This window comes from Macrobrachium nipponense, chromosome 6 (assembly GCF_015104395.2).
Source record: "Macrobrachium nipponense isolate FS-2020 chromosome 6, ASM1510439v2, whole genome shotgun sequence".
NCBI lineage: Eukaryota > Metazoa > Arthropoda > Malacostraca > Decapoda > Palaemonidae > Macrobrachium > Macrobrachium nipponense.
Genome location: NC_061108.1, coordinates 120546991 through 120570990, shown reverse-complemented (window position 1 = coordinate 120570990; position 24000 = coordinate 120546991). Strand labels below are relative to the sequence as shown.

General features: G+C 38.0%; 1 protein-coding gene across 8 annotated transcripts in view; it reads right to left on the bottom strand.

Moving 5' to 3' along the window:
- LOC135216072 (mucin-19-like) overlaps positions 1-24000 on the bottom strand; it is a 191499-nt gene that overhangs the window by 45620 nt on the left and 121879 nt on the right. For 7 of the 8 annotated variants that reach the window (XR_010314798.1, XM_064251066.1, XM_064251068.1 and 4 more), the window contains exons 2-3: positions 14789-14833; positions 11074-12124 (exon numbers count right to left, since the gene is read on the bottom strand). Coding sequence is in view for 7 of the 8 variants with exons in the window: in XM_064251066.1 (XP_064107136.1) it covers positions 11074-12124; positions 14789-14833 (1096 nt within the window). In the remaining variant the exon portion in view is untranslated. The remainder of the gene's footprint in view (positions 1-11073; positions 12125-14788; positions 14834-24000) is intronic. The other variant, XM_064251067.1, reaches the window with a different exon arrangement.

Here is a 24000-nt window from a genome sequence, read left to right as displayed (position 1 = left end):
TCGTTCGCGGTTAGTCTAAATCGCGTCTTGAATCGTTTGTGGTGACCCTGTTTGAAGTTTTCTGGTATTTGATAGCAATGGCGAGTCTTGCAATTAGCGTAACAGTTACTACTTTTCTAAATAATATCGAATATAGACTTTAGGCCAAAAGCCAAGTACTATAGTAGATTCACATCAACCGTGTATTTGATGTCCAGACCAGACCCTTCCGACGCTCCTGATTGGCTGTTGATAAGCCAGTCAAAGGGCTGGGAACACTCAGTCTCTCTCGAGAGTTCACACAGACAGGATGTATGTTCCGTCCTTCCTGAGGGATACTTTCAAAAGTATCCCTTAGAAGAAGTGGACATACATCCTGCTTATGTGAACTCTCTCTCGAGACTGAAAGTTTCCAGCCCTGTGATTCGTTTATCAACAGCCAATCAGACATCAAATGCACGGTTGATGTGAATCTACTATAGTGCCTATGAGGTACAGCGCTGAAAGGTTTGAAAGGCGTAACAGGAGGAAAACTAGGCAGTTTCAGTAATGAACTATTGTTAGGAGAGGGTGGAGGGTAAGATGAAATAGAGAATATGATTGGAGGTACAGTGCAAGGAATGAAAAAGGTTGCAGCTAAAACCAAAAAGATCCTGTACATCAAGTAAAGCCTACAGTGCACCGCAAGAGGTGCAATGACGGCACGACGCAGCTACGGAGGAAATTAATCTTGATATTTTATAAGCGTGCCATTTGCCTATATTGTCACGGTTATAGTGTAAGAATTATTTGCATTTTTCCGTGGCTTTATAAAACCCTTCGATTCCGATCTTAACCATAGACAAGATGATGAGAATTGAACTATTCAATGAGTAAGTTCAGATCATTCTCCTGTAAGTCTTGAATGTTTATTTTGTATTGAAACGGTTTATTTTTATTGAGATTATCAATTTAGTAAATTTTTAGACTATCTGAAATTCAATGAATTAGTGCTTGACGTGAGTATTAAAATCTATTCTTATACATAACAGTCTTCTGATTAAGTCGCACAGGTCCACACGAGGCCTCTTACTAACTTCCATGTTTAAACACACGAAAATGACTGACTCAGAGAAAAATAGGTACACAAACATCAGTTTCATAATGGATGTGGTATAGCCTAATTCCTACACAAGGAGTGTCAAAAATCTTCCGTGAACAGTCATGTGCAAAATATTTTCTCGAGGTCAGGTCAGCAAAGTGACCTCATCGCAACTTCTCAGGACATGAGTTCGATTCTCGCTAACGGACACCAGAAAGACTCCATACATCTTGTTATTCCTTTCTGTTCTCTTTTTCTTCCGGGAGGATTTTTATATTTTTAATACTCCCTTGATGTGGTTTTTTGGTTGTTTGTTTGTATGGTGTTTTTACGTTGCATGTAACAGGTGGTTATTCAACAACGGGACCAACGGCTTTACGTGACTTCCGAACCACGCCGAGCGTGAATGTCTATCACCAGAGAGACCCCTCAATGGAATGCCCGAGAATCGAACTCGCGGCCCCCGAGGTAGCAGGCCAAGACCATACCATCAACGCCACTGAGGCGCTTATCTTGCATTTGGATCCAAGGCTTTGTAGTGACAAGCGCATCCGAAAAGTGTAGAGAATTCGAGAAGTTCAGAGAGCTTTGTGGCTACTGCAATTACATGCGCATCTGGTAAAAAGTGACCAGTAGATTCTATACATATCTTTTACAATTGTTTACATGGCAAAACTTAGCAATCAATCTAATTAATTCGAGGAATTCGAGCTAGATACGGTTAGCAACGTCAAAGTTGCAAATGGAAAGAAAAATTAATGAAATTAATTGAGAAGTTAAGGAGTCTTGGTAACGTGTGCGAAGGCGTTTTGAAGTCCTCTAGTGATCTGTTTGTTGGCTAGCTACCCAAGTCTCACTGTGACCCAGTGCCTGTCACATCAGGCTAATCATGTCTGTTGCAAGTTACAGAGAAACTTGGTAGATTTCATGAAGCAAGAAAGACCCATCTTTCTTTAATGTGGTATTGGGCTAGGACTAGGCTTTACCCTCCGTGTTAGGCCTAAGCTATTCTCTCGGCACCGTATCGTAAGGGCCATTTTTGCATGCCAGGGTGGTAGTTGTTGCTTTAGAAGCCACCAACATGCTGGCACGGGCTCTTGCTGCTAAAGCAGCCCGTAAACTCCAGGAACTAGACTTTTCTCTTTTCATGTGATCTGCCATTAGCTGTTTTCGAATAAATTATTCTTGAATATCTTCACAACTGCTTGTGTAGTTCTAATCTGCAGTATCTTGTAAAATAACCTGGGTAGCGTGTAAGCAACAGGTTAGGACATTTTTTTTCCAATATATTTGTAATATTTTACTCCAGAAGTCTGCTTTCTGCCATGCTAACATGGTAGCCTCACAGGCATTTTAATTTTATACTTAAGATAACGTTTCCTATAAATACAAAAATACATTGATAATTTAACCAGAGCGCCCATTTTACACGATACAATAAAAATCGGATATGTTTTTTGAGGACATTTATAAATTAGATACCAAAGTCTTCATTTGCTGCTTGATAGCAAATTCAAAAAATAAAATTTTCGGAGCAAAATATTTACGACAGTCAATACGACCAGCCTATTGAGATGTTAATATTAGATATTCAACAACAAAGACTAAAATCTCGTATCGCATATTTATAAGTTTCGTAGCCATCCGAACTTACTCACAGGAGTTCTGTGAGGGCCTTTGTCTTCTTCAAAGGCGTCTTTTGTTTTCCTCTGCTCCCAAGGACGATATTTACATTTTCTAGTTTATTTAGGAATGAGCTCTCATTCCCCCCTTGGGAATCTGGCATTGTTGATGCCTCGAGAATTGCAAGAGAATACCCTAAAGTTCGTCTTTCCTTGTTACAGTCTGTCACTTCTCACAGCGATGGGAACCAGACGCTGATCAAGAAGAAGTTTTGTTTTGGGTAATGAGCCTTTTTACGGATATGCCTAGCCCGTGCTAGTGGTGTCCGGTTTGGACTTACTGGCGATACGATGAAGCTTCGAACCGTCTGTGAACACTTCACTGAAGCTTCGAGCCATCTGTGTACTCTTCACTGAAGCTTCAAACCATCTGTAAACTCTTCACTGAAGCTTCGACCCATCTGTGTACACTTCACTGAAGCTTCAAACCATATGTAAACTCTTCACTGAAGCTTCGAAACATCTGTGAACTCTTCACTAAAGCTCCGAACTTGATGTGGACTCAACCACCCTTCTTGATCATTCACAGCTGTTTGTAAGATTTATGTCTTCGTTTCTTTCAATAACTCCTAAGTTTTCACAGCCCCGTTCTTGGGGAACGTGGTATTCAGTTCCAGGGAGAGCTTCTTTAGTGGACTAGGTGCTCCGTTTTCATTTGTTACAAATTCATTTACATTAGACTTGAACATGTGCTACGCCTGTTGTTTTTCATTCTTCACGACGATATATTCCAATGATTCATGTTTACAATTTTCTGTTTAAGAAAAAAAATGTTTGTTTATAATACCAGTTCTGTTCCCAACTGTTTATCACTGTAAGTATCGTTCATTATCAAATTTTCATTCATTTATTTCCTCATTTTCTTTTCACGAGTTTTGTCTGTGATATGTATCCCCCTTTTATTCACAATCTTTTAACCTGTGACCTTTCCCACACTTTAGACTGGTAGTTCTGAACATTTGTCTTGCCTATGTCCAGATTTCTGTCCTTTTTGGCCGTGGGCTTTCAATCTTTCATTTTTTTTTTTATCTTTATTTATGCGTCCTGTTGTTTCAGTGCTAAACCTTTCTGAATTATTTTCCTCTGATGATACTTCCACTCCGAGAATGTTCTGTTGTGAATTCTTGCGACATTCTCTTCGTTACCGTCTGGGATATATTTCTGCCATCATAATCTTGATATTAAAACAAATACATTGCCATTTTTATTGCAGGTAAAATTGCACCTTGCTCTCTTAACCTTGTTTTTCGTCAATTTCAGCCTTTAACTGACGTAATTTTTTTTTATACTAAGTTTTTCGCCTGCTGTGTATATCGACCAAAATATTTCGAATTACGCCAAGATTATTTTCGTTGCGTATACACCTAGCGTTCTCTGTCGAGTCCGATGCTTTGATAACTAAAGCATTTCTTCTATCAGACTTTCATTTTGCCTGGGTAACTACAGATTTCGATTATACTTTCAAATTACTTATTTCGCTGTGAACTGTGAAGGTACCTTAATGATTAAGCACGCATGGCACATGTGAACTCTCGAGAGAGACAGAGTTTCCAGCCCTGCGATTGGCTTATCAACATCCAATCAGGAGCGCCGTAAGGGACTGGCCTTGACTTCAAATGCAAGGTTGATGTGAATCTACTATAGCACCTCGGAGTAGGTGATGCGTAGATAACAAGCTTAAGTAGGTAGCACCGATCATCCGATCATTACTTGAGTAGAGTTACTTTCTTCATAACATGTCGAAATATTGTAGCACTCACCGCCCCACCTTATTTTCAAAATTACTTAAGTTGTGTCTTTTTCCTTCATGCTCTCGAATTTTATTTTGCATTACTTTTATCTGATTCATTTTACATTCATTTTTTTTTTCAGGGTGTCTTGGAATCGGTTTTTAGACCTCTTCTTTTCACGGAAAACTCGACAACCATAATCTATACAGCTTGATTGGTCATCTAAGATAAAGTTTTGTTTCCCCCTCTGTCAAGCCATGTTTATTGGGTATAATTAAATCGTACTATATTCAATGTTTTACAGTTGCTTTCCCGAAGTTGTTGATCTAAAATATAACATACCCGAGGCATGGATGATATAAACTTGAAAAGTATTTGTTTGTGCAATAACTCTCATTAGAGTCACTACTTGGGTCTAGCTAGCATCGTTCAGGCGATGGCGTGTTCACAGGTTTTTGGAGATACGTTGGTTAAGGATTTTCCACCTTGGAGGTAGTACCAGTTACGACTCCTATTTTTCATATTACTGTGGATCAAGTCCTAATAGTGACCTGTCTTTTAGTAAGGTCGGTTTCAGTGCCTTTATACCAATTACGAGGACGAACACGGTATCAAAAGGTTCCTCATTGTAGGCTGCAATGAGCCAACGTTGGTAGCTTACATTTTAGTACCATAGCTTAGTTTCATTCGTGTAGTCATTATGCATAGAATTAACGTTCATTTCCTTTGCCAACACGATCTGGTATGCGAAGCGCCATGAATGTTAAATGCATTTCCGTTTGCTCTTCACCCACATGACGAACATTAAAAACTTTGTTCTTTTATTTAATGGGACGTTATTTTTATTTCAGTTGCCATACCTAAGTTGGTCATCCGTTAAACACAAAAATATAAACGCTGGTGTAAAATTCTGATTTAAACCATAATCGTATTTTGGAGTTGAAAATATGATTTTCTTCTTTTTCAGTTATACAGATACTGGACGCCCTATATATCCTACACTTACGGAATAGCATGCATTTAACTTAACCTAACCTAGGGAGCCGTGTTCTCTGAACCCACTCACATAACTTAGGGCATTGCAAATCAAAATAAATGAACGGTTTACAACCTAACGTAGCTTACATCTCCGAGACTGAGATGTTATTGAACTTTCTATTGCAACCAGGTCAAGAGGAACTGAATTCAATGTTGGGGCTGAATAAGGGTAGTTAGGCTACGGGGTGGGGGGTGGGGGGGGGGGGGGGTTATTAGTACGGCGTACGCTAAACTGGCCCATACAAAGTTCTTGAAGCACAGGCAGGATATCTGCTACCTCCGAGTATACTTATTACGTTCACGGAATTGTCAAAGGTAACCACGACACATCTCTCCTTCAACACAAACTTATTCCCTCTGAGCGAAGAAATCACAACGGACGAATATCCGACTAGATATCGAGATGGTAACTACCGTTTTGATACTAGTTAGAAATGTGATTTTCCTACCTCGTCGTCATCTCCTGTCTCCTCAGCCACCAGTTCCCTTGCTTTCCCAGACCTATGATGATTTCCCCATCAGTTAAATTCCACTGTACTAAGGTGCACGATTCCCCAGTCTTCTTTGGACCACAGTCTCACACAAACTTTCTAGACCGAGTTCTGACACACGATCATACCTTTCTTTCTAGGGTGTACGATTTCCGCCTTCACGGGCACAGGACCCCGCCCACTTTTCGGGCATATTGATTTCCAAGCTTCTAGGGGATAAGGCAGTGCTCTTAACACCTCAGCATGCTTTAATTCCTTTATTATATTCCCACGGGTAGCGGGAGGAGGGTGGAGATGGGGTTATTGGTCTAGGTGGGGAATGTGGCTCCGTGTTAGGAGCAGGGAACAGGCGTCCTAAAACGAGTTAGACTTGAACTGTAAGCGGGAAGTTCTGTCATGGTTTGATTTCACATCGATAAAACTGCTGGTTATGATCACGAATATTCTGGTTAACATCATTAATTAATAGAATCGTGTTTTAGTATTCACAGAACCAGGAACCAGAGAGAGAGAGAGAGAGAGAGAGAGAGAGAGAGAGAGGCTTGCTCTGTGCCAGAACGAGTTCTTGTTCCGGTGGCGACCAATATCAACTAATGAAACCTGAAAGGAGAGTTGTGATTACTTGAATAAGAAGAGGTGTAGGGTCATCATACCCAGTGAACCTTAGGTACCATTGTTCAGACAAGGCAAACGGACAATGGTAAATTCTGAAACAATGACCTGCGCTCGGTCTAGCAGTAGTAGTGAGCTGAATTATGCACATTATCTCGTAGTTTCCAAGTTACTTTATGTTAAACCTTCGTGTGACGACACGTTTGAAGTCTTCCCTCTAAAGTGTTGTATAGATTTACAATTTTCATGTGAATCACGAATCAGCCACCTATATAAAATATAGTCACGACGTCGCCCAATGTATAGTATTAATTTATAAGAGATTCCGTGTCTAATAAGCTATGATTCGGCCATGGCTTTTATTTAGTTAAGAATTACCCAAGACCATTATTGTCTTTAGTAAAAACATGCTATTCAATTTCTGAAGAAACTGCACAAACAGTTAGACTAGGGTATTCTCGAATCCGTTCTGGATTTGATAACCGTAACATGACTCCAGTGAAAAGACTTGATAACTAATCGTATAGGTCTGTATATCAATCCAAGGCGTCATATAAACAGATTCTCCTTGACGATTTTGACGTACATCCCCGAGATTTTTAAGGACTAAATTCACAAGTAATTGAAGAGGTAGAGAACTGACTGAAAACACACTGACATTACTTTAACGTTGCATAACGTCGGCGATCGCAGCCGAGTGGTAAAAGGACGTAACATTATAATGTCAGTATAATACTTCCATGAAAACAGTATATTTAACTTTGTAAGTGGTACTACGTCATTTGTCAATCACAAATACACCAACACGAAAATATCCCTGACAAAACTAAACTTCAGAAACAGTATCTTGACACTGCCACTTCAGGGGAGCACCGCAGTGGCGTGATCGGTATGGTCTTGACCTGCCACCTTGGTGGCCGCGAATTCGATTCTCGGGCATTCCATTGAGATGTTAGAGATGTGTGTATTTCTGGTGACAGAAGTTCACTCGCGACGTGGTTCGGAAGTCACGTAAAGCCGTTGGTCCCGTTGCTGAATAACCACTGGTTCCACGCAACGTAAAAACACCGTACCAACAAACAACCAAAAAACCACTTCAGTTGAGTATTAAAGATATGAAAATTCTCCCGGAAGAAAAGTGAACAGAAAGGAATAATAAAAACCCAGCTCTCCACAATACCGGAATAGTAATCCGATGCGGTCATATCGACCGGTGGGGAGACTCCATGATGACGATGATAACTTGGGACAGAAATAGACGAAGAAGTTACTTGAGCAGACAGCACAAAATCGATTATTCCAGGACAAGGTTACTCGGAGGACGGAAATCTACGACTTACACGGCACCAAAGATAAAAAGCAGAGGAAGAAGAAAAGAAGAGGAATAATAATCTCTAGTACTCGAGATGACATTCCAGTGGCTCTGTCGAAAGTCGTTCGACAAATACTATTTTTTTATACTTCGATCAAGCTATTGTTAGGTTACATTTAATCAAGTTAATGTTTGTTTGCCTGCAATGCAAACAGTTTGTTTGCGGGTTATATTTGCCATTCAGTTACTAGGCTATTATTTCCAACAGTCGCTTTTACAACAAATCTATTTTAGTCCTCATTCATATGGAGCCAGTTTTAGCTCCCACAGATCAATCCACTTTCACAGACATGCAAACGAGGTCATTTACACGTGCATGTTTCAACACAAACTTGGTAGTTACCAAAAAAAATTTTCAATTCGGTAAAAACTTACTTTAGATTTTGCAACCATAAAGTCTTACTTGGGACTTAATTCCACCTTCAAAATGTTAGAATTCGCAGTTGAAACTTAAAAGTGACACCAGAATTCATTTATCTCCTACGACCTTCTACCACAACCGGAAGAGGTTGTTTGTGTACTAACTTCCCCATAGCAATGCTCTGGATCAATGTCTCTTATTGATCTCGTTTCAGACTAGGTCACATGCAACACCCACTGACCTCGTTTCTGAACTCTCGTTCTCTCACGCGCCTTCACGACCAATGGACTGAAAATTCCGTAATTGCATATTACACGTAAGGGAAAATTCCTTTCGACTCCCCAAAATAAGCTACTGTACTTACTGGTAAACTATAGTACTTACTGCGTTTCTTTTGATTTTTTAAAAATAATTTACTTATATATTAGTTTTCATTTAATTTAAAAAAAAACAACTTCTCATGCTTGATCTTTAGCTCTACTTTCTACTCATTTTTATTTTTTATATCCTTTCCGATACTTTATAACAAACTAGTATGTGTAATGACTGGTTGTCATTACATTATGCATGAAAATTCTAGCAACTTTATATGGAGAAGAAAGGGTGAGGGCTAAAAATATAAACTAATCTACTGCACTACCCCAGATTATTCAGTCTGAAAATACTCTCCTTATCTACGGCCAGCCTCTCTATAGCAAAGGCCACGTACAACTTATAATCCCCAATTATAACCGTATTTTATGTGTACTGTACTTTCATGCCAACTGTACGCTACAAGCAAAGCTTTTACCAAGTCACAATAATTCATATTTGGGGAAAGGTTATGGGAGTTATTATGTAATATGAATACAATAACAAGGTTAAATAATTTGAGCACAGTGTAGGTTACATGATTGTAAACTTCTGCAACTTAAAACTCTTAAAAAAAAAAAGTAAACTCAACGGGATAGACGAAACAGGCTCATCAAAACAAAAACATAATCCAGGATATAATATATTGAAACAAATATGTACAATGATGGGAAATGTGATGTACAAACAAATAAAAATATATATCTGTATATATACTGTATATATATAAATGATTACCCACGGTCAGTCATGACTAAACGTAAGGTGAGAAAAAAATCATACATGCAAATGTGTAGATTTGTCACAAGAGTATTTCAAAGAGGTTCCACAGGAACTCCTCCAAATACTCTTTTGAGACATCTTTTTTTAAATCCTTATCTTTCAGGTTTGCTGCTCCGTTAGAGACGATCACACTTCAGAAATGTTGGAAATAGTAAGAGGTTTGTGCAGTTATTGTGGGAAAATTGCACTACAATTTGATCAGAGTTCCAGTCCAAATATTCTCAAGCCACTCGAAATGATTCACTTGAAAACATGAAGGTATATAATGATCAATAATCTTCTAGATTGTAGTGATGTCATCATTATTCATGTACAGTTCAATTTTTGATGTTTCAAACTATTTTGGTTTCTTGACTGTACATGATGTTATGCATATCAGTTGATTCTGATGCTCTTTTCACAAAGCCATCAGCGTAGAACATTCAGGAAGACAAAGACAAGGACGACGAAGCAGCAATCCTGAGAAATCTGGGCCTTTATTCAACTTCACCGCTACACTATCCAAAGTGAACAAGCTCTGGGAAGCAACAACCACTAAGAAATTTATGAAATGTTTTAGTAAGAATAGTTCTCTATATATAAACCAATATATCAAAAGGAACTGAGAATGAAAAATACTCAGGGACAAAAGTAAACAATGTTATTAACGTGTACACAACATGTTACGACAGGACTGAACATAAGTTGTCATGGGACAATAATTACAAGATTTATGCATAGAGTGGTCAGCAATCAATATAAATTTCTTCTTATCCCAGCAATCAAGCTATAACTAAAGTTAATTACAACTACATCTTCAGCAATGAAGAGATAAATAAAAACCATGTTTTTAGTGTTTCTTCCATCAACTCCATATGCCCCTACATGCTGTGGGGTAGAAGCCTTTCAGCAGTTCATGAAAGTTGTCCATATGGCATATAATAATAAAAAGTTTTCTATCAGAATAATTAGCCTCTTACGTAGACCTCTGGGTAGTCATTACAATATAAGGCACTAGAAGCTACTTCACTCAAACTAAGCACAACTTTGTCACAACTATATTACTCACGTAGAACACTGAAGTCATAGGTTCCTTTCACTGTTTGGACTTGGGATGTTTAAAAGGGACAACACAACAAGCATTACATGTAGTCTGGCTCACAACAGCAGTTACAAAGACACAGGAATTATATAAAAAAAAAATGTTGGAAAACAGGCGTCTTAGGTATAAAACTGAAGTTCAATTTCTTGTGCTGTTGACACCAGAGTGAATCACATCATCAGATAGCAAGGAAAATTGAAGAATGACATTTCTTGCACCATCAGTGATATCTTCAAAAATGCACCAAGATTCTCTGGCCATGCAATCTGTGATATGTCTAAAGGCAAAATAAAACTCATGCAAGCTAAAAATAAATCTGAGCAAAAACAAAAACACTGCATACTTAAATAGGGGATAAATTTATAGTAATCCAATGTACACTATATACACATTTTGGCTTTACAAAAGGAGCTCCGGGATAACGTATAGGAAGATACACAACCTGCAGGGGTATGATGAGCTGCCATGATTGTTCTAAGCTAGGGCAGATCACCAGGCGAGCAGGTACTCACCCGGAGGCTGTGGTGGCTGTGAGGGTGCCTCGTTGGACTCAGGCTCCTCATGGCCATTGAGCTGTGAAGTGGGTGTGATTGCATGGGTGGAGCTTGTTGGTGTCTCTGGTGAGGTGATTGGACGAGAACCCACAAACGAACTTTCAACCCAAACTAAGCGACGTGGAGACGGGGCTCTTGGACCTTCAGGTCGTGGAGACCCTCTAGGTGAGGCTCTGGGCGAAGGAGTAGACTCGTTGCAGTAGTGCACTATAGCTGACGTGACTTCTTTTATGGAAGAATGAACGTCCGCAACATCCGTAGGCACTTGGAGTTTAACACTGCCATTTGTACTGGCATCTTCGTTCATTTCTTCATTGTCAGATTTTGTCACAACTGCATTTGCCTGAGCTGAGGAATTCTCTTTGTCTTGGGCACTGACGGATGGTTTGACAAATCGTTGACTGTATGAGGTAATTCCAAGAGCTAATCTATCTGCTGCGGTAAGATAAGATCCAGTGTTTGTGAGGGAGGACTGGGAACCTGCCAGTGATGCCAAGGATGTTTGTGATCTCCAGCCAAGATAAGGCTGACGTACATAGGTAGGCGGGGTGGTCCTAGTTGATGTGACTGATCCTGTGGGTGTTGTAGTCCCTGAATTAAGTCTGGAGGTAGACCACCTGGAAATAGGATACTGGAAAAGAGAACCACTTCTATCACTAGGGGATGGTGAAATTGATGCATTGGAGGCAGGTGAAGTTACACCCCCTATACCTGTCGTGGCTTTAGAAGCTACTCTCGTAGGAATTACTACTTTTGTGGGAGTATTGGGAGTGTGTGCCCTGGACGAGCCTAGTGATGTCATAGAAGCAGTCTTTGAGGAGTAGGCAGACCATCCTCCTCCACCACTGCTGGAGCCATAGTCTCGACGACGCAGCAGAAACCCTGTCTGCTGAGGCTGGGCATTCTTCATCCATTCTGGAACGTCCAAACGCTGCAGAGATCGACGTACTCGAAGTTCTGCCTCGGATAGCTGGCGCTCGGATCCCTTCATCAGCTCGTTCTCAGGAGGCTGGAAAAGTATTACAAGAATTAGAAAAAATGCATAAACAGTGATTTCTTAAAAGTTATCATTCCATTCGCTCACATATACACCTCCTCTAGAAACTAAACATTGTACAAATAAATGTGCTAAGGTTTTCCACTACCTGATCCTTGAAATATCTGCTCTCACAACAACTTCAAACTGGAAAACTGATAATAACACATCTGAAAAGGGTATTAAATAATACCCATCCTCTTTTCCAAAAATTTGCCAGTATTGTGCATGAAACAGTAGATCTATATTTCTTAACAAGAACTCACTCGATTGTCATTTTGTAAGTACGTGCTGTTAATAAGGGACCCCCTCAATACAACCATCAAAGGCATTCATCAGGTGCGAAAAAGGAGCGGTTTTACCCCGACGTGAATAGTCGATCAATGAGGGAGGCAAAACATCACCACAAGAGTTTTAGAGAAAACACACAAAAGGGGAAACTGCACAGCATCGGAATGGGTCCGGAACACTGGCCTTTGCATTTAGTGAGCTTTTAGTCTGTCTAAAAATATATATATTTATTAATGAGAGGGTTGAAGGCGGTGTGTTTAATAAACATTCAAGGAATCTAAGATTGCTCTGTTCACGGAATCTGATACTGCTCTGTTTAATAACAATCCATGAAATTTGATATTGCTGTTTAATAACAATCCATGGAATTGATGAAATCTAATATTGCTCTGTTTAATAACAATACGTGGAATCGGAAATTGCTGTTTAATAACAATCCAAGGAATTTGAAATTGCTCAATATTTCTCTTTTATTTATTTATTTATCTTATTATTACTATTATTTTCTTTTTTGGGAAAGTTACTAAGAGGGTATTCAGTAAACATCCTATATTATGGACAAGCTACTACGTACACAACCTTCCACATTAACCATCTCACGTACAGTTAATAAATTCCAAACAAGTTCTTCAACTATAAAATCGCAGGGTCTCTGAAGAACGATTCAACCTAAAGAGGAAATGGCAAAACGCTAAGGTTTTTCAACGCGCCTTGTTTATACAGGAAAAGGGGAAGGTATTAACCTTTTATAAAGTTTAAGGGTCACGTGCTTCGCTAATTGTACGTGAAATAAGTTTAAATGTACTATAAATTCAATAATACGTTAGAAACAATCGAGATCTGAGAGAGAAATACTTTGATAATTGGATAAAAAGAGTCTTACAACAGTCGAACCTGAATCCATTGATCAACGACACCTAATGAGATAATTAGAAAAAGCTGTAGTGATAAATTAAGAAACAAAAAAAATGATGCAAGAGAATTCATTAATTAATGACAACGTTCAAATTAAACCATCAAGAGTCATTCTACGCATTAACCTCTGGAATAGAAAGGAATGCAAAAAAGGTTAAAGGGCAATAAAGCCTTTTTCTTCTTTTCTTTCCGCAGTCTCGTCTGAAATCATAGACTCATTATAACTAAACGAAACAACACGCCATTGCCGAGACTTTCCTCATTACTCTAGAAAACGTGGCTAGAAATTTGATTTCTCTTACACTTTGACAAACAAGCAAATGACGAACGCGAGGGGATATACATTCGTTAAACAATAATAACCAGGTGTTCCGTGCACGTGTGCAGAGCGTATGAGATTATAACACACTGTTCGTGTGTACTCGCAGTCAGACGCAAAAGACAAACCAGTGGGATCGAATGTCATAGCAAAGGGATCAAAGGTTGTTTTTTTTCAAGTTGGGATTCCCAATCATAAACGCAATAAACAAAGGTTGGTCAACAACACCACACACACACACACACACGGAAAACTTGTAAACGACTTAGAGAAAATCAATAAACTCTTTATAAAGGGTAGAATTTTTGTCACATACATCGTGGCATTTTCCATACAAACCTTAAGCCACAATCGTAAGTTTACACACACGAAAAAAACACATGAGAATGACAGAGAATATCAAGGAAGGGTAGATTTGTTGTCCTATCCACCTTGACACATTTATCATACAAACGAATGTCGTTTACACAAACACACACAAATCTTAAAAACGACTTACAAAAATTAATAATAAACTGTATAATGGGTAGAACGTTTGTCACACACAGTGGACACTTTTTTTTCTTTATAAATACAAATCTTGGGCTACAAACGTTGTTTACACACACACACACACACACAAACTTAGAAAAAATCAATAATAAAATTTATAAAAGGGTAGATGTCAAATACACCGTGGGTATTTTTTTTTTTATAAACACAAACCTTGACCCACAAATGTTTACACACACACACACACACACATACACACACAAAACGTAAGAAAAAAAACTGTATAAAGGGTTGAATTTTTATCACACAAAGTAATACGTTTTTTTTTCCATAAAGACAAACCTTAGGACAAAAATGTCGTTTATTATCAAATACACTCAACTTCGTTATAATAACATACTCCGAAGGAGAATTTGGTAAGTGACATAAGCGACCTCGTGACCGACTGCTTATCACTTATAATAAATTCCTCTGCGGTGTATTTCTCCAAAAGTTGAGTGAATTTAGTATCAAACAACATTTGATATAAATCTGCGTTTATGAAGGGTTTGTTAAGGAAGGATATATATATATATATAATTTTTTTCAAACGTTATTCTCAAACTTTTCATGCAACTCACAAGTATGTCACAGAAATTTCTGCTTTCCTGCATAAGGAATCGACGCTGCAAAGATACAGAAGGCTAAGGTTAAAACGAAGGCTTGAGAGAGAGAGAGAGAGAGAGAGAGAGAGAGAGAGAGAGAGAGAGAGAGAGAGAGAGAGAGCAATTTTAACCCTTCCTTACAACTAACGTGTGTGTGTGTGTGTGTGTGTGTGTGTGTGTGGGGGCAATTTACCTTATTCAGAAAATACAGAAAGAGAAATTAACTTCTGTAACAAATATGCATAATTAGATAATTCCCTAATGAAATAAAATTATTTATTTTCAATTTGTCATACATAAAAAAAAAATACGCTAACAAAACTGGCTTCCTCTATAAGGTGTACATTAAAACTACTGCATAGCGATGAAAAATATTCAAAATGGTAACTCAGTCAAACTTTCTATAAAATATAATGCAAACTGAACACTGATAACGGACAGACAAATATAAAAAACACAAAGAGGAATAAAAAAAAAATCACAAACAAATAGTGTGAATTACTGCCACGAGAGCAACTGTATTGGCAACGATTATTATGAATGACGTTATCAAGTGCTGATAACTGATGTTATCAACTGGTGTTATCAACAAGCACCACTCCAAGACAAAGTTCGGAAGCCAGGCATTCCGTTGTCTCCACCTGAGGAGGAAATCCTCATTACAAGGCGCCCTTCGCAAGCACACACACACACACACACACACACACACACACACAGGTAGTGCAGGATCTCCTTCCTACGCCCTTTACCACTGGGACTATAGTAGATTCACATCAGCCGTCCATTTGATGTCTAGGCCAGTTCCTTACGATGCTCCTGATTGGCTGTTGATGAACCAATGACAGGGCTGGAAAACTCTCAGTCTCTCTCGAGAGTTCACATTGGTAGGATGTGTGCTCCTCCGCTCCTGTGAAATACGTCTTTCAAACGTATACCTCAGGAGAGGTGGAACACACATCCTATCCATGTGGACTCTCGTGAGAGACTGCTAGTTTCCAGCCCTGTCATTGGCTTATCAACAGCCAATCAGGAGCGTCGTAAGGGACTGGCCTAGACGTCAAATGCACGGCTGATGTGAATATACTATAGTGTTCCTTGAGCTACAATGACAAACTTTGTAACGTCACAATAATAACAATCAGATAGAGGTGTTGTTGACGAATATCATGGCAGTTTCGACTGAAGGAGCCTATAAAATAAATTTTCTATTTACTTAATATCTGCTTCTCCTGTGCGGTTAAATAATCACTGGATTGTCTAACAGTAAAGAAATGTATATGAAAAAAGACAACGCTATGAAAGAAATGCATCTGATAAACTTTTACTTTTGACAAGATACAAATGAACGCACAACCAGGCCATTTTTTAGGTGTAAACCAGTACGCTATAATCTAAAACGAAATATATGTATAAAAAATTCGACTGTCAGAACTTTAAACTAAAAGAGAAATCAGAATAAAGTAAATCTTTCAAGATAAAAAAATTATTCTACTTCCTGCCCTCTCTCTTTCTCTCTACAAGTTTCCTTCAAAATTCCCGGTCAGAAAAACATTCTCTCCCTAGAATACCAAGACCACCATCAAAATGTTACATATTCTAAGGGCTAAAGTTCACGTCGCAACATTATCATCCCCTTATCAAAGGAGAAATTCAAACCAGGCTCATGTTTTTCCTTAGAAACACCTCTCTCTCTCTCGTCCTACCAATTTGTGATGCTACCTCGTCTCTCTCTCTCTCTCTCTCTCTCTCTCTTTTACAAGATGCAAGACGAGCTCTGTCACACTTCCATTTTTAAGTGGACAACGTAGTTTAGTTTCCTCCTCGAAAGGCTCTCCTCCACTTCGAGAGGGACTAGGAAGGTGAATACTACTTATTGGGTGTCGAGTCTCCTACCGTGTGTCACAGAGCTCGTTCCCCGCCAACCCCTCACCAACCTTTCATAATTAAACTGGCAAAGTTTGCACCAAACACCAAATATCTATTACTTCTTTTTCACTGTAATGGAGAGAAAAAAGTAATTAGAACTGCTCGTAATCAAGTCACACTGCCTTTATGCATGCTACGCAAGTTTTGCCGCTGATGAGAAGTCTTGCTCCTAGGCCTAAGACAGAGCCTTAATCGACAAGCAGGTCTTCAGTCCTACGGTACATTTGACTACTTAATGGAAGATCTGGATGCAGACTTGAAAATGGCAATACGACAAAGTAAACTCACAGGTTGTTATCAGACCAGGATGTCCTTTGGCAAGCAAGAAAGTTGATTACAGTCATAGCTTAGGAGGAAAAAAAAGCCTGTTTACAGGAGAGAGAGAGAGAGAGAGAGAGAGAGAGAGAGAGAGAGAGAGAGAGAGAGAGAGAGAGAGAGCTACTCTATAGGCCTAACGGACAATATTAACCGATTTCCACCAAACTTCCCACTAGGCCGAGCGCGCACAAGACCCGTTCGCTTTCCTCACCGTTCCTCTATCGACGAGAAGTTTCTCATCAGTGTCATCTCCTTCGCAAAAACTGAGAGGCAAAGGCCAGTCATTGCTTGAATCGCCTTCTTTCATCGTTCAAACCGAATTTGTATCTACCAAACTTTCACCTATTCACAAGGACATTGTTGTTGCAACTGTAGTACCATTATAAAACGTATCCGAAACATTCCCGCCCACACAACTTCTTATCAAAACCAGCGACGTTAAAATGATAAAAAAACAAATGTGTCAATCAAATTTTGATACATAGAGATAAACCGCTGTGACACTAGAGAACAGTTCTATAAAAAGAACGTACAACCTTATGTGACAAAAACAAGTCAGAATGATCTAGATATTTTGTTAATTTTCCAATTACTGATCTTTTCTCTCTCTATTTCCGATTCCCTTCAGTTGCTTCTTTCAAATGAACATCATAGTCTTTGGAAGCTTGAATTCAAGACAATGGCTTCTGTGGTCTTGTTTCATATGAATAGGCTTCATCTTCTGAAATATTATAATAATATAATAATAATAATAATAATAATAATAATAATAATAATAATAATAATCTATTGCCTTTGGAACACTAGAAAAAGTTCGTTTTTCTGTTTATGAATTTGGAATCTACTCTTTTTCGACGGGAACATAGTACGTACAAACACCGGCGTTTGTCTGCTCCCAACTCCCTAAAGTTACCCTGCTATAAAAGCCTGGGTAGGGGTAGGGGTGGGATCTTGTATACTTCCCGAGGGACGGGGAGACCCACACATAGGTGAGAGTTATTTCCTATCAGGCGATAACTGGTGTCAGCGTAAGCTTTATAACACACGTACAAACACAAAAAAACACGCCCAACAAACATGCAAACAAGTTAAAACTTGCAATAAATGAGAGAGAGAGAGAGAGGCTGGAGCGACTAAAAACTTCGAGTTTCGTAGTATACTATAAATATCGGCTTGAACGTCGATATCCTCTGGTTATATCAAGGATAAGAAATAATGCATCTACTTATCCGCTGGTTTATGGTCGACGAATTGGTCCATCTTGCTGATTCTTATTAATTTCTGGACTTTTTTAAAAGAATTTTTGAAGAATGAATTGCAAAGTGTACCGTAATAAACGTACAATGATAAAGAGGTGATATCACCAGTAGGTTCCATTATATGGAGTGTTGTTAATGGGAGTTCTTAAATAATCAGTGCGCACATGAGAGAGAGAGAGAGAGAGAGAGAGAGAGAGAGAATCATGTTGTTGGAAATATTAAACCAAACGCCTCATTGTGTACTTTCCCAACAAACAGAAAATCAACTACGTCGAAAATATTAGCTATACATTGTTACACGACCTCTAGAGTACTCCATTCACAGTGTGCGCATGCGCATAAAGACCCCCCACATCGGTAAACGTTTTGCCATTAATAAATTATGGAAACAGTTCCAGCGACTATTCCAAAATGACACCCTCCAGTTACTATACATGGCTTGAAATCATAAATCATAAGGGGAAATCAGCCTTCATTCCAGGAAACATGGACTCCAGCTGTTGGTACCAGTATCAATCCTGGTTGGTACCTTCTTGGTTGGTACCAGCAGGACGTGGCAGCAGAGATGGGGCTCCTCGGTAACCCAGAATTTATTACCGAGTTATTCCAAGTTCCAGGGCTGGTGCCAAGAGCGGTCGGTAGGCCTAAGAGGTTCCTGCCTACAGTTACTGTCTGACCAATTTGCTGGAAGGCCCAGGATACGTCACGGCCAATCTCAAGTCCCGTTACGGACTCGTATGGAGAGGAAAGTAATCGGGTTTTCGAAAATTTTCTTTATTTTGCTGAATTGGTTATTTAATAATGATATTATTAAGGCTCAAAAATATTTCCTTCTAATATTTCATCTGCCATTTAGAAAGAGATATGTCCTTCTAACATTTCACTCTACCATCTAGAGTAAAAAGAGATATTTCCTTCTAATATTCCAATCTACCATCTACAGTAGAAAGAAATATTTCCTTCTAATATTTCACTCTATCATCTACAGTAGAAAGAGAAATTTCCTTCTAATATTTCACTCAACCATCTAGAAAAAAAATATTTCCTTCCATTACTTCACGCCGTCATCTAGAACACGTTAAAATTAAAAACAGGAGAATATATGTAGCTTCCCACTGCTAATTTTAAAGGACAGAAATTATAGACAGTTGAGAAATTTCAGAAATCTTTGATCTTACCGACAGCCACACCGGTCAGCCGCCAAAGACTGTCTCTCCATTTTTTACAATGCCTTGAGGCTCCAAGAGTCTTCGCCTCAGGCTACCAAAATGTTATAAAAACTATTCAAGGTTCCTAGAAATAACAAAACAGGCTGACGGTCCACCAACTTCAATCCCATTGAGCACAAAAGTCTAGTGCGTTTTGGTTTATATATATATATAATATATATATATATATATATTATATATATATATATATAAACTGAGAATTCACGGATGCAAAAGTGTAATCCATGATTAACTGTCCAACATAAGTGTTAAAAGAAATCCGGATAATAAATGGAAATTAAATTGAATTTACTTGACGTGTGAACGAAGAAAGATTGTCTGCCAATGAATGGAGTCCAGTGATATATAATAGAACCACGAACCCCCTAGATACCTAGTCGAAATAAATATCGAGATAGAAACTATTCAATTTTAAAAGCCACTGGGATCATGAGTAATACTTAGCCAGTCTTGAGACATTTTCAACGAAAATAATTATAAAGTTAAGTACTATATCTTAATATAACCAGACCACTGAGCTGATTAACAGCTCTCCTAGGGCTGGCCCGAAGGATTAATATGTTTACGTGGCCAAGAACCTGTTGGTTACCTAGCAACGTGACCTACAGTTTATTGTGGGAGCCGAACCACATGAATTTCTGATTACCAGAAATAAATTCCTATGATACAACGCTGGCAGGGCGGGGAGTCGAACTTGAGACTACCCAATCGGTAGGCGAGCAAGTAAACCACTCGTCCAACGAGGAACTGAAAATAATTATAAACCTACAACTTGAAAGTGAATCCGAAGATGAACCTTATTAGTGTATCCGGTTTAGAAGTGATGAAGATACAATGTTCACGATGAAAATGCCATGAAAAAATTAATAAACATGTAAATCATATTCTAACAATTTTATCTCACTTCATTTCATTATAATTAAAATGTTGAGGCTAGTTCAAGTATCCAGTTCCCAGACTTTGCAATGGGTAACAAGTCTCAGTTCCCAGGACTTTGCAATGGGTAACAAGTCTCAGTTCCCACGACTTTGCAATGGGTAACAAGTCTCAGTTCCCACGACTTTGCAATGGGTAACAAGTCTCAGTTCCCACGACTTTGCAATGGGTAACAAGTCTCTCCCACCATTTGATCAATTTTATGTCATTATTATATATTCAGAAGATAAACCCTAATCATGCGGAACAAGCCAACCAAAGGGGCCAATGACTTGAAATTCTTGAAGCTTCCAAACGATATGGCCTTCATTAGGAAGAAGTAAGATGAGGTAAAGGGAAATTCAGAAAAGAGAGATCACACTTATCAAAAAAAATTAATTTAACAAATAGAAAAAAAAAATCTTGGTTTTACCTGTTCCCACTAACACAATATACGTACAATAATCCATATAAGAGAGAGAGAGAGAGAGAGAGAGAGAGAGAGAGAGAGAGAGAGAGAGAGAGAGAGAGAGACTTGAAGGATGTTAAGAAATACTCCGATAACAAGAAAATGGGCTAAGTACACAGCACCACTTCATTGTATCAATGTATATCCTATTTCCGCTAAGTTAAGGCATAACGCAACCAACTCCTAGCGGCAACTGCGCATAGTATTCTATTTTCAATACGTATTGCGCTGCCTTACTCGAGTATGAGTGATGATACGAACAAAGGAAGATGCGAAAATAAGAAAATGAGCCTGGCCTCATTTTCTTTATCCTGTTACTCTCAGCTTCCATTTCCGCCACGCATTTTACTCTCTCTCTCTCTCTCTCTCTCTCTCTCTCTCTCTCTCTCTCAGAGTAAAGTATTGATGAACTGTCAATTTTTTAAAAATAAGTGACAAGTGACAAATCAACATGACGCGCAGGTTTAATAAATAAATAAATTTATATAATAAAATAATAATAATAATAATAATAATAATAATAATAATAATAATAATAATAATAATAATAATAATAATAATAATAATAATATTACAGCAATCAAATTTTAGTGAAAACATTAAGATTTTTTTTTCAGATTCATTAATGGGTTGATGAATGCAGTAATGATAGCTGCAGTGTTTTCTCTTTCTGGTAAAAAAATAAATAAATAAATTTTTATTGTAGATTCGTAAAAAAATATTTTCATTAATAGGTGGATAACTGTAGCAACGTTCGCCTTCGTGTTTTTCTGTTGTTGGAAAGTAAGTAAAGAAAAAAATAATATAAATAACGCCATAATGCAAAATCACACTGCATTCTTACTAAAAATCTCTAAAAGATCAAATGAGAAACCTACATTTTTTGGAAGCTTGAATTTCAAGTCAATGGCCCCTTTGTATCACTCATTGATGTCACAATACCATGGGACACCAGAGTTGAAGAGAAAGAGAGGGAAAAAATGGATAAGTATCAAGACCTGAAAATAGAAATAAGATGGATATGGGATATGCCAGTGGAAATTGTAGACATAATCATAGGAATACTAAGCACGATCCCAAGATCCCTGAAAAGGAATCTGGATAAACTAGAGGCTGAAGTAGCTCCAGGACTCATGCAGAAAAGTGTGATCCTAGAAACGACGCACATAGTAAGAAAACTGATGGACTCCTAAGGAGGCAAGATGCATAATAATAATAATTTCCCAGTCAAATGATATGAGAATTGGTCTCCCAAGCCAAATTCGTTGACAAAAAAAAAAAAAAAAAAAAAAAAAAAAAAAACAAAAAAAAAAAAAAAAAAAAACAAAAAAAAAAAAAAAAAAAAAAAAAAAAAAAAAAAAAAAAAAAAAGTCAACCTTACTTTGCAAAGACAAAGAATCAACCTAATTATCTCTTACAAAGAAACGTGAAAACCAAGAGATTAAGTAGAGTCAATACGGAGTAAGTATAGAGTAAGTAGGCAAGTCTTGAAATAAAAAAAAGTTGTCAACCCAACTTGACGAAGAATCAGCTTAATTACTATCTCTTAATAAATTAAGTGTTTAACTAGAACCTTCCACGTTCTCCCCTACACGAGATATAAAAGTGTGAAATAAAAGGGTGAAGAGCGTCTCACGGGGGCAGGTTGCTCAACCTTTTAATCCACTTACCCCTCTGAGAGAGAGAGAGAGAGAGAGAGAGAGAGAGATAAGCTAGCTTAATTTGATACTATGCCTCATTTGGGAGAGAAGAGAGAGAGAGAGAATAATGGATATGAACTGTCTTAATTTGATACTATGCCTCATCTGAGAGAGAGAAATGAAAATAGCTTAATATCTCTATTTGATACTATACCTCGTTTGAGAGAGAGAGAGAGAGAGAGAGAGAGAGAGAGAGAGAGCCCGTAAGTGAACAACAAACTGAGACAACATCAGAGTCAATAATGGAATTGTAAGGCTTAAAAGAGGATGAAGAGGGAGGGATGAAATTCAAGAACCTGCAGGCCTAATGTTTCCACCTGAACTTTATCTACTATATAATACAGACACTTGAAGTCGGCTCTGAGAGAGAGAGAGAGAGAGAGAGAGAGAGAGAGAGAGAGAGAGAGAGACGGGCTTTTAAAAAAGAAAATTCCAAGCAGTTTTATCTTATATATAAAAACAAATCGCTATAAAGGCTTCCAATAGCATTCATTATATCAGAACATAAGCATATACTCAAGAGTATTATTATTATTATTATTATTATTATTATTATTATTATTATTATTCAGAAGATGAACCGTATTCATATGGATTTAATGTGTTGCTCGCTTCTAATAGGCATTTGTATGAGTTTTACAACGAGTTTTTACAATAGAAGATTCACTCTTGGGCGTTCACAATATCCAAAGTTAAATCAAAGATATTGCTTAGAAACGTCAAAATCTAGTTTTTTTTTTAATTTTTTTTAATTACAATACCTGTACTATTTGATTTCCACAAATTTATCAAAAGGATATTTTCATCTGTATTAAGTTTTTGAAATTAATCGTATTTATATCATGTATTTGTTCCTTTCACAATTTCTCTTCAGGGACATTTTAATGCGTATCTAGTTTTAAAACTTTACGAATATTCATATCTAATACTTGTTCCTTTCGCAAACTTATTCAAATGACATTTTCATCTGTATTTACCTTTTCGAATTTACTATATTTATTTTTAGAATATGTTTCTTTCTCAATTTATTCAAAGGACTTTTTGCATTTGTATCTGATTATGCCTCTACGTTTGCCTGGGTTTCGTCTTACAATATGTATATCTTAGTTATACCAGGCCACTGAGCTGATTAACAGCTCTCCTAAGGCTGACCCGAAGGATTAGATAGTTTTACGTGGCTTGGAACTAATAAATTCGTCACATACCTCGTTGGCAGAGGAGGGAATCGAACCCGGACCCTGAGATCGGTAGCCGAGCACGTAACAGACTCAACTCGTTCAACGAGGAACTATTGTCTTACTAATAAACACATCCTATTTTGCTAAAATTTGGCGTGTTCCACATGCACGCAAGCGCGTATTTTTAGCAATGG